This window comes from Pelobates fuscus, chromosome 1 (genome assembly GCF_036172605.1).
Source record: "Pelobates fuscus isolate aPelFus1 chromosome 1, aPelFus1.pri, whole genome shotgun sequence".
NCBI classification, from domain to species: domain Eukaryota; kingdom Metazoa; phylum Chordata; class Amphibia; order Anura; family Pelobatidae; genus Pelobates; species Pelobates fuscus.
The window spans coordinates 89,511,526-89,525,811 of NC_086317.1; the positions used below are offsets into that span (position 1 = coordinate 89,511,526).

Here is a 14,286-nt window from a genome sequence, read left to right on the forward strand (position 1 = left end):
TTGGTCCCAAGAGCTTTATAAACTTTGTATTGCATCAAATATTTCTTATGAGTTCATCGGAAGGGAAAAAATTATTTAATTACTTGGAAAATATACACCCAGTACATGGTAAGCTAGTTTTAAAGTTCTGATCAGTAACTTTTTCCCCATTTATTTAAACACGTTTATCTACCACCATTCTTCTGATACATAGTCATGGTGACAAGAAACTTAATGGAACCCATACATTTCCAAGACAGAAAAATAGTTACTTGATTTTATTGTCCCTGGCGCTCTCTCTAATGTCCCCATCACTATCCTTATTCTCTCATGGCTACACAGGAGTGGCTTCCTTATGTAGAATAAGTGGTATAAAAGCCATTATTCGCTACTAATTATTCTTGATCTTTCTGCTGCTTTTCTTCCTCACCCTTTGCCTTACCACTCTATCCGAGCTCCTTCCTGGTTCTCTTCCTACCTATCTAGTCTCTCCTTTAGTGTCTTTCTCTGGCTCCTCCCATGCTGTAACCCTCTTGGAGTACTGTACTGTACTTAGTATCTTAATGTACACTGCTGTGTACTGTACTTAGTATCTTAATGTACACTGCCTCACCTGATCACTGTTTAATAGAAATACCCCAATGAATATGAATAGTAGTAGATCTACTCTATTTTTTTTGCTGCTTGTTGTCATTGGGAGTTTATCTACAGAGAGCTTGCAAAAGCTGCAGTTCTTATAACTGCAGCCTCTGCAAGCCCTCTTCTTCGTCAGAAGTGACTTTCAGTAACCTGTAGCCTCTAAGTCTGTCTGTTCATGTGCACCTATGTGCACTGCATCAGTGTTCAGCGAGAACGCTGGTCAGATGTGAGGTCTTTGAGGAGGAATTTGGGAGAAGGTAGGTGCGCTCAAGAAGAGGAGGTGCAAACCTCTGCAGGGAGCTATTGCATAATTTCATTATAAAAGTGCATTTATTTTTTCCCCCTATAGAAATCTATACTTTTTTATAAAGTGGAATTTTAAATAGATAGTCATCACCCATAAAGTACTTAAACAAGCTAAAGTGCTTTATGGGAGTGGGTGGTCCTTTTTAAACTAGAGTTCCTGGCCCTGACAAGAAGAAAAATGCCAGAAGCCTAATAAATGCATTACCCATCTCACCACTCTAGTAGTAAACTGAACAGATCCAATAAAGAAAAGGAAATAAAAGATTGTTATGGCTTCATCTGCAGTATTACCCCACGGCCTATGGAATTGTCAGGTACGGTTTTCTCCTATATCGTTAAACATGTCATTCTTACAGGCTTTCCTGAGGATATATTGTGAAAGTGAGCAGAGATCTGTCCACGCTAATGTAAAGAATGTACACAGCATACAACCTGCTTATTTTTGCAACACATGGCCTCTCAGTGCTTGGCAACCATATAATACAGCATGGTGGGAGGAAGAATTGTCAAGAGAAAAACCTGTGCTCATCTGCTGGGTAGGCTAGGCTTTTGGGTTAAACCGGGGCATTCTCTTTTCACCAGGGTCCCACAGCCAGTAGCTTTATCCACACTCTTGTGATTCTGCCTACTAATCATCTGCTGCTTATTCACACATCACGTGACCATGATAGTTGTGACTAACAAGCATGATAATAATTTTCTTTTTCTTTTTTTTTTACATTATATACACATGATCAATGCTTGAAGAAACGTACTATATTTTGGAGCAGAAACTAGCAGCGCACCAGCAAAGACGCCATATTCCTCAGCTCCAAGTTTCACATAATTATCTTGCTTATCAGTGTTAATTGTTTAATACATGACTGATGAAACTCTGTTATTGCCTATTCCACATACAAATTGAGTAAGGAGCACAACCATAAGTATATATATATATATATATTTATACAAAAAAAAACTATTCAGTGGGTACACAATACTGGAATATCTCATTACATGAGAAACCAAGATATAAAGTCATATCATAAACGCCAAAAGCGTAATTTAAAAATAGCAAAATATCAGTACAATAAGTAGTTCAATGAGATACCAATACAATGCAATCCCACAAATATAAGTACACATAGTAAAAAATACATCAAGCATACCAGACCCAGTGAGAAGCAGGGACGGAGTCAATCACCAAAGCACCCCCAACGTTTGGCAAAAATGCTTTTATCAAGGGAGCCATAGGATTGATGTCCTGATGAAAGTTTGCTGATGTAAATTGAAACGTTGACAAGTTCTATGGAATAAAACCCTTTTAGTTTTTTACAAGTCCTTGAGTGCTGGCTTCATTTGGCAGATAGATAGATATAGATAGAGATATATATATATATATATATATATATTCTCTCTATCCCAGGCTAAATGTTTTAACCAGATCCAAATGGATAGATATAAACTCAAGGAATCCTATGTATAAATAAACCCAAAAAAATATATGTACTGGCAACAGACTAAATTTATCAGCCAGCCGAAGGATAAAAACAAAGGAAAAAGTATGTGTACAAACAATATGGTAAGAGTACTCTAGGAATAAACATATAACCTATTTTATATAAAATAAGCCTAAAAAAAATAGATAATAAGTGAAAACTATGAAAAAAGAAATGCAAAGCAAAAATCACTAGGTAAAAAAAAAAAATACACTAGGCAAGAAAAACATTACAATCATACATCAAAGGAACATAGAGTAAATAAAATTTTAATTAAGTCCTTTGGGGGCCACCGTGTCCAAGTGATGGATGCAATTCGCTTACGTTGTAGTAGGATTTTAGACCTATCCCCTCCACGAGATAGTGGGGGGACCGTACTAAATGGCCCTGAGTCTAAGGGTAGGCAAACGATGTTTACTACAGGTTTTTCAGTCCGTTGATCTCCAAATGCTGTGAACAGCAATGCCCTGAACAGAGCCCCCTTATGCAGCACCTAAGGTTGGTCTTACCCACTTACGAAAGTCCACAAGGATCATATAAATGATGTAATCTGTGGTACATGTCATGTGCTGTTGTATAGGGGTTCAGTTTGCCACTGTGTGGATGTGCAAATGAGGACCCACTCATCATGATTTGTGCTACAATGTAATTACAGGACCCTCCATTGTGACTTGCTAAAAGAACTAAACTGGCTGTCACTGGAATCCAGACGCACCCTTCATCTTTCCAGCCTTGTGTTTAAGAGCTTTTCTAGTAAGCTCCCACTCTGCCTGAGCAGAATGCTCTCCATGGCTGTTCCCACCTCCTATAACCTCCATTCCAGTACCAGCACTTTATTTAGTCTACCTCAATACAAAAAGAAAGCAGCCCGATCCTCCTTTTCTTAAAGAGCACTGCAGTTATGGAACGACCTCCCGCACACTTTCAAATCTTCCCCAAGCCTAAAGTCCTTAAAGAGATCCATCTCTACATATCTCAAAACAGAATGCACCTGTCATGGTTGATTTATACATTTCCTACCTGTTCTATGTTAAATTTTGTATATATTGTTTTTGTATTTTATTGTACCCTATTGTATCACTGCATTGTTTTGTGGACCCAGGACATACTTGAAAACAAGAGAAATCTCAATGTATCTTTCCTGGTAAAATATTTGATAAATAAATGTGGCTACACATGATGCAGCCGCTGCATTTGAAACATCCTTTCTTGACCATGATGGGCATTTTTTCTTTGTAACAATGGACTGGATCACTTTGTACTAGCAGGTCTTTGAGATTTTTGTTTCTCTTGTAGTTTACAATGGGGTATTCCAGAAACACTGGTGGTACATTTTTATCCAAACTTAAAATGTCCCAATGTTTATGAAAAGATTGTCTAATCTTCATTGTTCCAGTGTGAAAAGTCATTGGTAGAAACATCTTTTTCAGCTGGATATTTGTCTTGTCTTTTGGTTCTCCCGGGACCACAGTTCTGTAGTTTGGTTTTGGCCATCGCCAGGATTTGAGGATCTTCGAGCAAGGAACCTATTCCACATATCTTGTACTTGTGATTCTCGTGTGATAGTTTCACTATTGTACCTCAAAACCCTCAAACTGTGATATAGGCAAAGAGGTGTTCTGGATGAAAACTGGAGGCCAACAAAAGGTGTTATGGTCTGTTTGCTTCCGGTGCAATGTATACCCCAATGCGCCTTGGCTCTCAAACAGTCACATACAAAATTCTATAGATGACTGATGCCAAACAAGTTTCAAATTAACAGGAAGTGGGGACTGATTGACTTTGTCTACCATCTGACCCAATTCTACAGCAGTCCCACACCAGATGAGGAAGATGTCATCCACGAATCATAGTTGTTCCAATGTCTTCACTTTGTACTTGATGTAAAATGTATTTTTGTTAATCCAATACATAAAGGCATTCGCATATGAGGGTGCCAACACCCTCCCCTCCATCGAGTTCCCTGCTTGTTGTAGATAGAAGTTGTTTTCAAACTTAAAATAATTGAAGGTTAGAGCGACAAACAGAAATTCTATGAGATAGTCAATTGGGGGACCTATGTCAGAAGTAGGTGAGCTTAGAATCTCCTTAAGAGCCTTTACACCCTCCACATGGGGTATGATGGTGTACAGGCTTTAAACATTCAAAGTGATTAGTAGTGTTTCCTCATCATCCAGGGTTATTGTACAAATATGTTTAAAAAAATCCTGAGTGTCTTTCAAGCATGTGGGTAGGGACATCACCAAGTCTTTGATGACAAAAATTGACATATTGGGCAATTGGTTCAATTAGACCCTCTTTTGCTTACACAATCGGTCTTCCGGGGAGATTGTTCATGTCTATATGTATTTTAGGGAGTGTGTACAGGACCCGGTGTTTATGATTCGGTACTTGCAAAAATGTTACCATCTTATCATCCAGATGCCCCAGGTCACCCCCATACAGATTCTGGAGGTATTATCTTCATCCTTCAGCATCTGACGCTGATTCACCTGAGCTTTGAAAATATGGTTTATGAATGTGTGGTCTGAATCTTGGTACAGTGTTCCTGTGAGTGGTTTCAGTGCTGCCGAGTCAACCGTAAACGTGATATTTATAGTCCTGACTGACTTTAAGTCTTTCTTTTTTTTGTCTTTCAAAATGTATCAGGTCGGGGGGGGCGGGGCCTGACCAGCATGGCGACTGGATGTGTTTCTGGGGAGCTCCCTGAGATACACTGTACAAAATCGAAATTCGGTACCAATACAGCAACTATTTCTAAGCCTGACACTCTTCGTATTACGACGTGACGGAAAGATCAGGGACCGAGCCCGGCAGTCCTCTCGAGCACTTTAGTGGCCAAAGCAAAATAAGGACTAGCGGGCGCTTCGGAGGGGAGAGGCGGCCACTCTCCCGGACAGGCGCAGGCATAGCACCAAGCATGATATTGATGCCCTGCTGCTCCCCCCTCCTCCCCCCTTTGGACCAGTGGGGGCGATCCCGGACCACACCCTTGCTGCTGCCAACACTTAGCAGGGACTTGTGGCATTGCACTATAAGCCGAAGTTATCGCCAGAGATGTATGTAAAATGGCGGTCACCACGGGACACCTGGAGTCACATGAAGAGACATCCACTGCCTGGAAGCACTCTTCGCTGCTTTCTGGAAAAAGCTGGAGAGTAAGTTGACCCTACCTGCTCCGCAGCCATGAGTGGCTCCCTCCAGACTGATTAGACGCACCCCACGCCGTCCAGCTACTGCCATCAAGGTCCCAACGCGACTGAGACGGTGAAGGCCGCATCAGCAATGCATCAGAAAAACAGCTGCGAATACGGCGGAATGCCAATGAACCTGGCAGCACTGCACCCTCAGAAGACACATGTGGGAGGTGAATCAAGAAAGAGAGATTGGGGTGGGGGGGGGGGGGGGGAGCAAATACAGAACCGGAACCAGCCGCTGACTCCATCGGCTCAGAGAAAGGAGGCCCATACCATGTACTGGGGATAGGCTGACCGCCATGTTTGAGCTGCAGGTTATGCTCCTTTTCACTGTTTACTACATGCTCCTTCATGCTCAGTAACAGATCTATACCATTTCCCTTTCTCTTCCTTGCCTCTACCATATGTTTATATCTATATATTATATAATGATGTCTCCAATATGTCCCAGAACAGGCTGTTGCCCTACTCCACTCATGTCTTCTTTACAGTTTTATTTCAAAGCAGATATCTATTGAATCTAGACATGTGTAACTAGCCTGTTCTATTACATAATATTAATTGTTTGAAGCCACATACTCGTTGCATACTATATGTTCTCCTTGCTTGCTGTTGTGGCACTGTAAGACTGACTGTATTTGCATCTATGGACAACAAAAAATAAAGCATTAAAAAAAAAAAAAAAAAGAGGGCGGAGCCTGGCCGCCATGCCAAGCGGTAGCACTTCGTGAGAGCTCCGTGCTAAAAAAAAAAAACTAAAAATACGGCATAATCACGGCAAAAGCTTCAAATCTTACTGGCTCACAAGACCCAGAAACGGAGATACACGATGGCAACACAAAGTGAAGGTTCCAGCAACCTAAACTGGCGGATCCATCCCGGGATTAGACCTGAGGCCGAGGGGGAGACGGACGATCCTTCCGCTTGCTGGAGCCCACCAGCTTGAAGGTCCCCCGACACTCTTCCCCCCCCCCCCCTGCCCCCGGCAACTAAAGCCTGTAACCCAGCAACAGAACCCCAGTGGGAACGAAGCTGCACTGCCAGACCGGAGGGGAGAATCATGGCGGACGCCACGTGTGACTCTCAGCCTGCATCCCCGCTGCCCCCTCTGGAGGAGAGGCTCGAACGTATATTCGCTGCCTTCTGGGCCAAAATAAAGGCCCGCGGGGGCACCAATAAGATGGCCCTGCCACCCACAACCCCACATGTACCTACACAGCAGTCCACAGCACCTGAGCAGGTCAATGGTGCGGCCTGGAGGGCGGGAAGAGAACGATCCGGCAAAAGCCTCCAAACCACAGGCCCAGACCAACGCCGTACCACAAAACACTCAAGCGGAACTACCCCGCCGCTACTACAAACAGGAGACGGCAACATACTGGTGGACCTCGAGCTCGGGCGGCAGCACTCGGCAGAGTTGACTGCTCAGGTTATCGGGAGTGCGCTGGGAGCCGGGACAGGTGGGGAGACCACACAAGAAGCCCTCTCCGCGGATATTGAGCCGACTGCTGCACCCAGAAACAGAACCACGCACCCCTAGCGCTTCTCCCGCTCAAGCAACTGGCGCAAGTCTGCACTCTGCCCACACTAGGCATCGGCTGAACGGCACAGCGGGAGAGAGACTCACCCTAGAGTACCTGCAACACCGGCTACCCTCACCTGCTGGAACACTTACTTGACTGTGCAGCCCTCTTAGAGACTCACTTTGGTTAGCAGGACTGTCATTCTGCACCACCCATCTAAACACCGTGACAAGCCGAGTGGTAAAAAAAAATGTGATAGGTCTTTCTGTTTATGTTTGCGTTCCCTTTTAATAGAGCTTATCACTAGCAGCCTTATTGTGAGTGAATCAATGTACTCAGCACAGTTATTTTACCCGTTAACCATATATACTATGTCTGTCTCCCTGAACTACCATGCATGGGCCACAGGGCTCACATTACTAATTATTCCGGTTCAGCATATTTTCAGAGCATTAGAATGTAATCATAATAGTCGTTAAACTCACCATGTCTTATTAATGCATCACACAATATGACTTAAAATTGTCTACACACTGTAGTGCTAAGCAGATCATAAGATTATGTTATTTGACCTCTGGAACCTCAGCTATATGTGCTCTAACTTATCGATCCTAAACAAACCTTGAGATATGTTTGTACAACTATTCATAAATATAAAAATGTGCAAGCTTCATTATGTACCTCTATGTAACAATTGACTATAACGCGTTGGAGGATTGCCGCTGGGGTACCTTCACATGCAACTGTTTTATGAACATGCACTGCAAAAAAAAAAACACATCAGTTAATTCTGATATTTATTAATGCCATCTTTATTAATTGTATTGTGAATGCATTAGATGCTTCAAATTCTTGAAAAGAATGCTTTACAAGTACAAGTTCCTTGTTGACTTCCTCCACTACCATGACCATCCAGTCTAAACATTTATTTGCAATATTCATCCAGCGCGTGCAAAACTTTGAGTTTCGACGTCCTAATGTGGGTGCATTTTTCACCCTAAAACCTCCTGTAATTCTCTTAGCTCTATAGTAGTCAGAGATGAATACTCCATGAAGATCCAAATCTGTTTTTTTTTTTTTTTTTAAATTTTAGTAGATTGTTATATAAATCTTTAGCAGTATTAGTGTGACAAAATGTCCTTTGGGGTCCGTGGCCACAGGACAGTCAGGGTTTGTTCCTTTGAGATGGAGAGCGTTTCATCCAGAGCACCAGATCTAGACAAAAACATCCTCCATGGTACACTGATTTGAAGTTATCGCACAGCTAACTTGGTTTTTGAGATAATGTTCTATTCTGTAACTCTTACTGTATTAACAACAGAGAGGTGGGGGGAGGGAGAAGTACGTTTTGGAAAATCTGCATAACTATTGCCATAAAGATTGTAGATCGAACAAACATATTTTCCATTCTACCCTATGCTTGCTTTTACCTTGTAACTGGCAGTTCTCTATTGTTGATATATATGTATATATTTTTTGGACTAACAGAATTCTGGAATGAGAATCTTTTAGGAGAACCTCCCTTTCTCCAGTCTAAAGCATTGCCCAAAGACCAGTTAATGATCTTTACAACGCAAAATAAAATTCCAAATTTCACATACAGGTCAATGTTTCAGTCCTCACTTGGTTTCCAGACCACGTATACACCGAACAATCACGTTTAACCCAAAAATGGAAAGCAAAGCATTGTGAATAGACCTCACACCCTACCAGCTCGAAAAATGGGTCCAAGTACCAAATTCACCAAATGCTGAGGGGTGGAACGCAATCATAAAGTGAATACTCTGATAGAATACTGAAGGTACTCCCCTCTAGAAAGAGTTTTAGATTACAGAGGTATCAAAAATGAACGAAAATCCATAAAAGGCGGCTACAGCATATGTGAACATTCATTTAAAATCTCATTGATACTGAAACTTTCCATCCGTATGTTTTGTATTAATAAAATGTTTTTCTGCACTGTAAATACCAGTGAATGTGCCCCTATTTGATAGATGGAATATTATATATACATAATCTGTGGTACATGCACTCTCAAAGAAAACATGTTTCTTAGGCAAAATGGAAACAGCTGCCTGGATATAAGGGGGGAACATACCACTGTAATGACTAATGCAAGTAATTAATTCCTCCTTAATCTAAATTAAGTAGTTTTGACACTTGGAGTGCCCATATCATAGTCTGTGGATTCCAAATAATATGTGGGCTATATGCACTGTGCCACCCAATTATATATGTTTAGTCTCTGCACATGTTTTCATATACTACAGGAAAGCCTTTAGGTATGTTAAATGATTAGGGCGTAATTTAGACACACTCCCAAGATCCCAATCTGCTGCCTGTAGCTGAAAGAAACAGCAGTTTGTTGTCTAGTAAGTTCATCCTCTGCCCATGTGCCCTTAATAACACAATATTTATTGACTGTAATCTCAGATCGCCAGCATCCTGTTCTGCAGAGCTTCAAGCTAGTCACATGCACCCTGCAATATCTGGATTTACATTCCCTGTTACTCTGTTTACAAAAACAGTAGGGCATTAACTTCCCCTTTAGATCTCTGATAGCCCATCAAGGGGCTTTCACACGCATTTATAATTACATTATTTTAATTCGGTTAAAAATATTTGCTGCTTATTCGGTTTTACGTGTGCATTCTACCGTGCAGGATTACAGAATTGGCCCAAAGATTATACTTTAACAGGAACAGCCTGAGTCTTTTTGAAAGATTGGCATCTTCTCTGTTGGGTACTGTCTTGCAAAACGATATCAGAATACACCTAATTACCTTAAGTGGTAAAGAAAATCAGAAGATTTATGGTCGAACATAAGGTGTTTTGTCAATCCCTGCCAGCCCCTGTTACATGAGGTGGTGATATTATGTTAGTTTCCCCATTGTTTAATTATAAAATGCAATCTGAAGGCACTTCTCTTTGTAGTCTGCAGACACGTGTAAGCACATGATTAAATGTCTAAATTTAAAACACAAGTGAAATCACAATCAAGCATATATAAAGCTTATTATGTAAATATTTAGAACAGTACAAGTTACTTACTCTTTAATGGTAGTAGCCTAGTAGGACTCCTTTGGATTTTTATTTTATTTGTGGGTGTTTAGAATCCCAATTTGAATCCTGAGACTGGGAGAGAGATGAGGTTTTGGCGTTGTTCCTGGAAATATTGTACTTTTTATTGGATTTTGAACCACAATCTCATGCAGTTGTTTGGTGATAAAACTTGGGGGTTAGACATGAACACACACAGGGAGATGAACCCAGGATAAGTGGATATTTATGAAACCTAACACACAAAGTATGCCATCTTTGATATCTCCAAAACTATTACAGCAAATTCTGAGAAGCAAAAATCTAAATCTCAGAGGTACCAGAACCAGTTAAAAAAAAAAAAAAAAAAAAAAAAAAAAAAAAGCTTGCTTACTCAGACAGAGAAGCTTGTTCGAAAACATTAAAGGGATACTATAGTCACCCAGACCACTTCAGCTCAATGAAGTGGTCTGGGTGCCAGGTCCCTCAGGTTTTAACCCTTCAGATGCAAACATAGCAGTTTCATAGCAGTTTACATAGCAGGGTTAATCCAGCCTCTAGTGGCTCTAGGTCTTCCGGACAGCCACTAGAGGCGCATCTGCGATGCTGTCGGCATATTATGCCTCCATCACGCAGAGCGTCCATAGGAAAGCACTTGCTGCGCATGCACATTCGGCTCCGCTGACGTTGGCGGTGGAGCCCGGCCCTGGAATAAGGTAAGCTGCTGAATGGCTTTTAACCCCTTCAGCGCCATGGGAGTGGGCCCCTGATTGGGGGGGCACTATAGTGTCAGGAAAACTGTTTTGTTTTCCTAACACTATAGTGATCCTTTAAAGATATAAACTAGGTGAATTTGCTCCAAATGTGTATATTTATGGCTGTTTTAATTCATTTCATTACCAGGTGTACAGAGTTGTTAGTGTCTGCTTAGGAAGTCCTCCAGACACGTTCACTTGGGAGTTTCGAGACAAGGAGAAGATCTTTCACAAGATTGGACCAGTGACCCCCCAGGAATTCTACAGGGAGCATGTTAAACCCATTTACAACATGGAAGACAAGGCAAGTTGGTTCCACTAGCCTCACTAACAGTACTTTTAATTTTATTTTTAATTGGCAATATGCCTGGCAATATGGGTGAAATATAGATTTGTGATTTTTTTTTTTTTTGACCTATTATTGAATGTTTCCTAATTAACGAACCACAAGAATTATGAATCTATGTAGGTATGATTGATCCATATATTGTGGCTTATGCTGAGTTAGAGAATCCTAGCTAACAGGAGCTGATGTTGCTTACATGTGGCATTGTTAGAACTAATATGGCTTGTTGTCACTTTAAAGAACATCCATTTCCATCTGTACATTGTTCTCAAACAATATCCTGTGGAGAGATGCCTACATGTTAGATGTATATATCTTTTAATGTCATTTTCTGGTGATTTCAAAGTTTAACTTATTCAAACAATATGTGATGGGTGGGTTCAGCTGAAGCATCCAGGGTTGAAATTTCTAGGAATCAACTGCTGTAGACATGGTTATCTCTTTCCCACGCAATATCTTTATTGTTGTTTTTGATAGTGATTAAGAGAGAGAGAAAAATCCTTCAGTTTGCAGTTTCAAAAAGTTGTCTGTTTAATATCAGTGTGTGAATGCAATCAAATATGTGTCTCTGGAGGATCAGCCGTCTCTTTGTGCATTATAGAACCAACGCAACAAAATAACAAAGTAAACTTATTGTTAAAAAATTGGGGGTAAGGGCACAACATTGAAAGAACGTTCTAGATAGTCACAGGCCAATAGTAAAAACTTAAAGGGGCACTAAAGTCACCAGATAAATGACCGCTTATTGTATTTGTTCTGTTGAGTATAATCATTCCCTGCAAGCAATTTCGTGTAAACATAGGTTTTTCAGAGAAAATGCAGTGTTTACATTACAGCCTAGGGATACCTCATCTGGCCACTGCTCAGATGGCTACTAGAGGTGCTTCCTGGGGCAGTGCTGCACACGAAACACACACTGTGCAGCACTGCCACTTAGCGTCTCCACCCTCTGCATGCAGACCCTGAATGTTCCTCATAGAGATGCACTGATTCAATGCATCTCTATGAGGAGATGCTAACTGGCCAGCACTCCAACACACTACATGTTACAGGTACAAGATGAGGTCTGCCTACCTTTAACATTTGTCATGTGACACTGATAGGAGCTGCAGTCATCTGCAGCAAAATTAGTCTCTTCCTCAGTCTTCCTGCTTACCTGGTCCTAGATTTCCCCAGCATGCATTGCCACTTACGGTAGAAACTGCATTATACAGCAAAGGTTTACTCCCGATCTACTCTGTGCCTTGTTTTATGATATGGATGAGAGTACAGATCTAGACCAACACGCTTTCTCATTATTTTGCCACCTTCCTGCACTTGTCATGTGGCACAGATACCTGTTACAGTTTGTTACAGGATGAATCCACACCAATCTGCCTGCCACACATGTCACACGATGTGCTGTATGCTGCCGCTTGTATCTACAACATGTCTCCTTTTAATTGCATGCTAAATATATTTTGATTGTTGCTTCCCTAAATGTTTTCTTGTTTACAGTTTAAAACACCATTTAGCTGGTAAATATTCCGTTGCTCCTATAGCAGGATCAAAAATCTAAATGCAATTTAAGATGTAATCCATTGATTGACGCACATTTGTATCTATCCAGATAGCATCCTTCCTATAACTGACATTTGGTAAGAGTTTAAAAGAGAGAAGAAACTTCCTTATATCTATCCATCCAGTTCCCCTTTCCGGTTTTTGTAAATTTAATCAGTCTTCCTGCTTACCAGATTAAAAAAACATTCCACCCACCCAGTCACTTCCCATTCAGCTGTTTGTTCAACAGTCTATCTTGTAAGTCCATCGCTCTGACCCATGAAAAGTCCTACAGGTTTGTCACGAAACATGCTCTATACATTTTGATGTCTTTCAATTTAAATGGTGTGGCATTGTTGCGAAGGAAACAGAACTAAATGTCTGTTGTACTGCATTGAAAATCTACATATTGGCATTCCTTTCTGCATTCCATTCCTTTCTCCAAAATGTTAATGGTGTTTGCAAATGTGTTTATTTTTTTAGTAGAGTAAAACTGCTTTGGCAAGGTCAAAGGCAGTTGTATTTTAAAGCCCACCTGTCTGATATATTTTTTATTTTTACACACAGTACACACAAAATGCAACATGAAAACCAGTGTTAAAGGCACACTGCCTGCTTTAAATGTAGTTTACATACAACTGCTTAAAATACAAACCCTAATAATCTGGGGTGCCCCTCTAGAGAAGCCTCCACTGCAGTATAGCTTACTTCTTATAGTATTTGAGGAAGAGAAGTTCATTACAAAATGAGATGGACTATTTTTCGACATGGTCAGTTCTAGTAAAGGCTTTCCATTAAACATGCACAATTCGTTTAGTTCCGAAACATTGTACATTTGTATGAATTTCATGCCGTTCGGATGCTTATGTCCGAAGTTTGGAAGCTCCAAAGTGACGAAGTGATTTGGATTTCTGAAAAGTGACAAAACGAGAGAGGGAGGGAAAAGAACGTGAATGATGACAGGAATCTTGACCAATAAGCAAATTCCTTTTCTGCAATTAAATGCTTGCTTTCCCAATCCGGTTTCACTATTCCCTGTCAAATGAAATGAGATAGACATGTGCAATTCGTTTTGTTTCGAATGTACATTCGTATGAGTTTCATGCAATTCGGATGCTTACGAAGTTCCGGAGTGACGACGTTCGGCAGTTCTAAATTGCCCAACTGAACCGAATGCCATTGGTCCGAATTGCCAAATCAGATTTTTTTTTTTTTACTTGCCTTAATTTCCGAAGCGAACTGAATTTTTTTACCCATGCACATCCCTAAATGGGTAAGTTGTGTCCTAATGTTGTAATGTTGTGCTTCCTATAATTTAATACATAAAATTACTAATTGTGCTCAAGATTTGCTATATTGTAACTATATTGTTATGTGTCCTGAAATATCCTTCTTAATTAATGTACTGTCTGTGGACTTGTACACTGACATTGGTAAAAGACCCCATTTATAAGGACACTTAAAACAATCTTAATCAAAGTAGGT

The 14,286-nt window shown here is 40.8% G+C and overlaps 1 protein-coding gene across 1 annotated transcript in view; it reads left to right on the forward strand.

Moving 5' to 3' along the window:
- Positions 1-14,286, forward strand: part of BLMH (bleomycin hydrolase) — a 44,834-nt gene that overhangs the window by 13,552 nt on the left and 16,996 nt on the right. Inside the window, exon 7 of the mRNA XM_063450040.1 lies at positions 11,065-11,220. Coding sequence (XP_063306110.1) covers positions 11,065-11,220 — 156 coding nt within the window. The remainder of the gene's footprint in view (positions 1-11,064; positions 11,221-14,286) is intronic.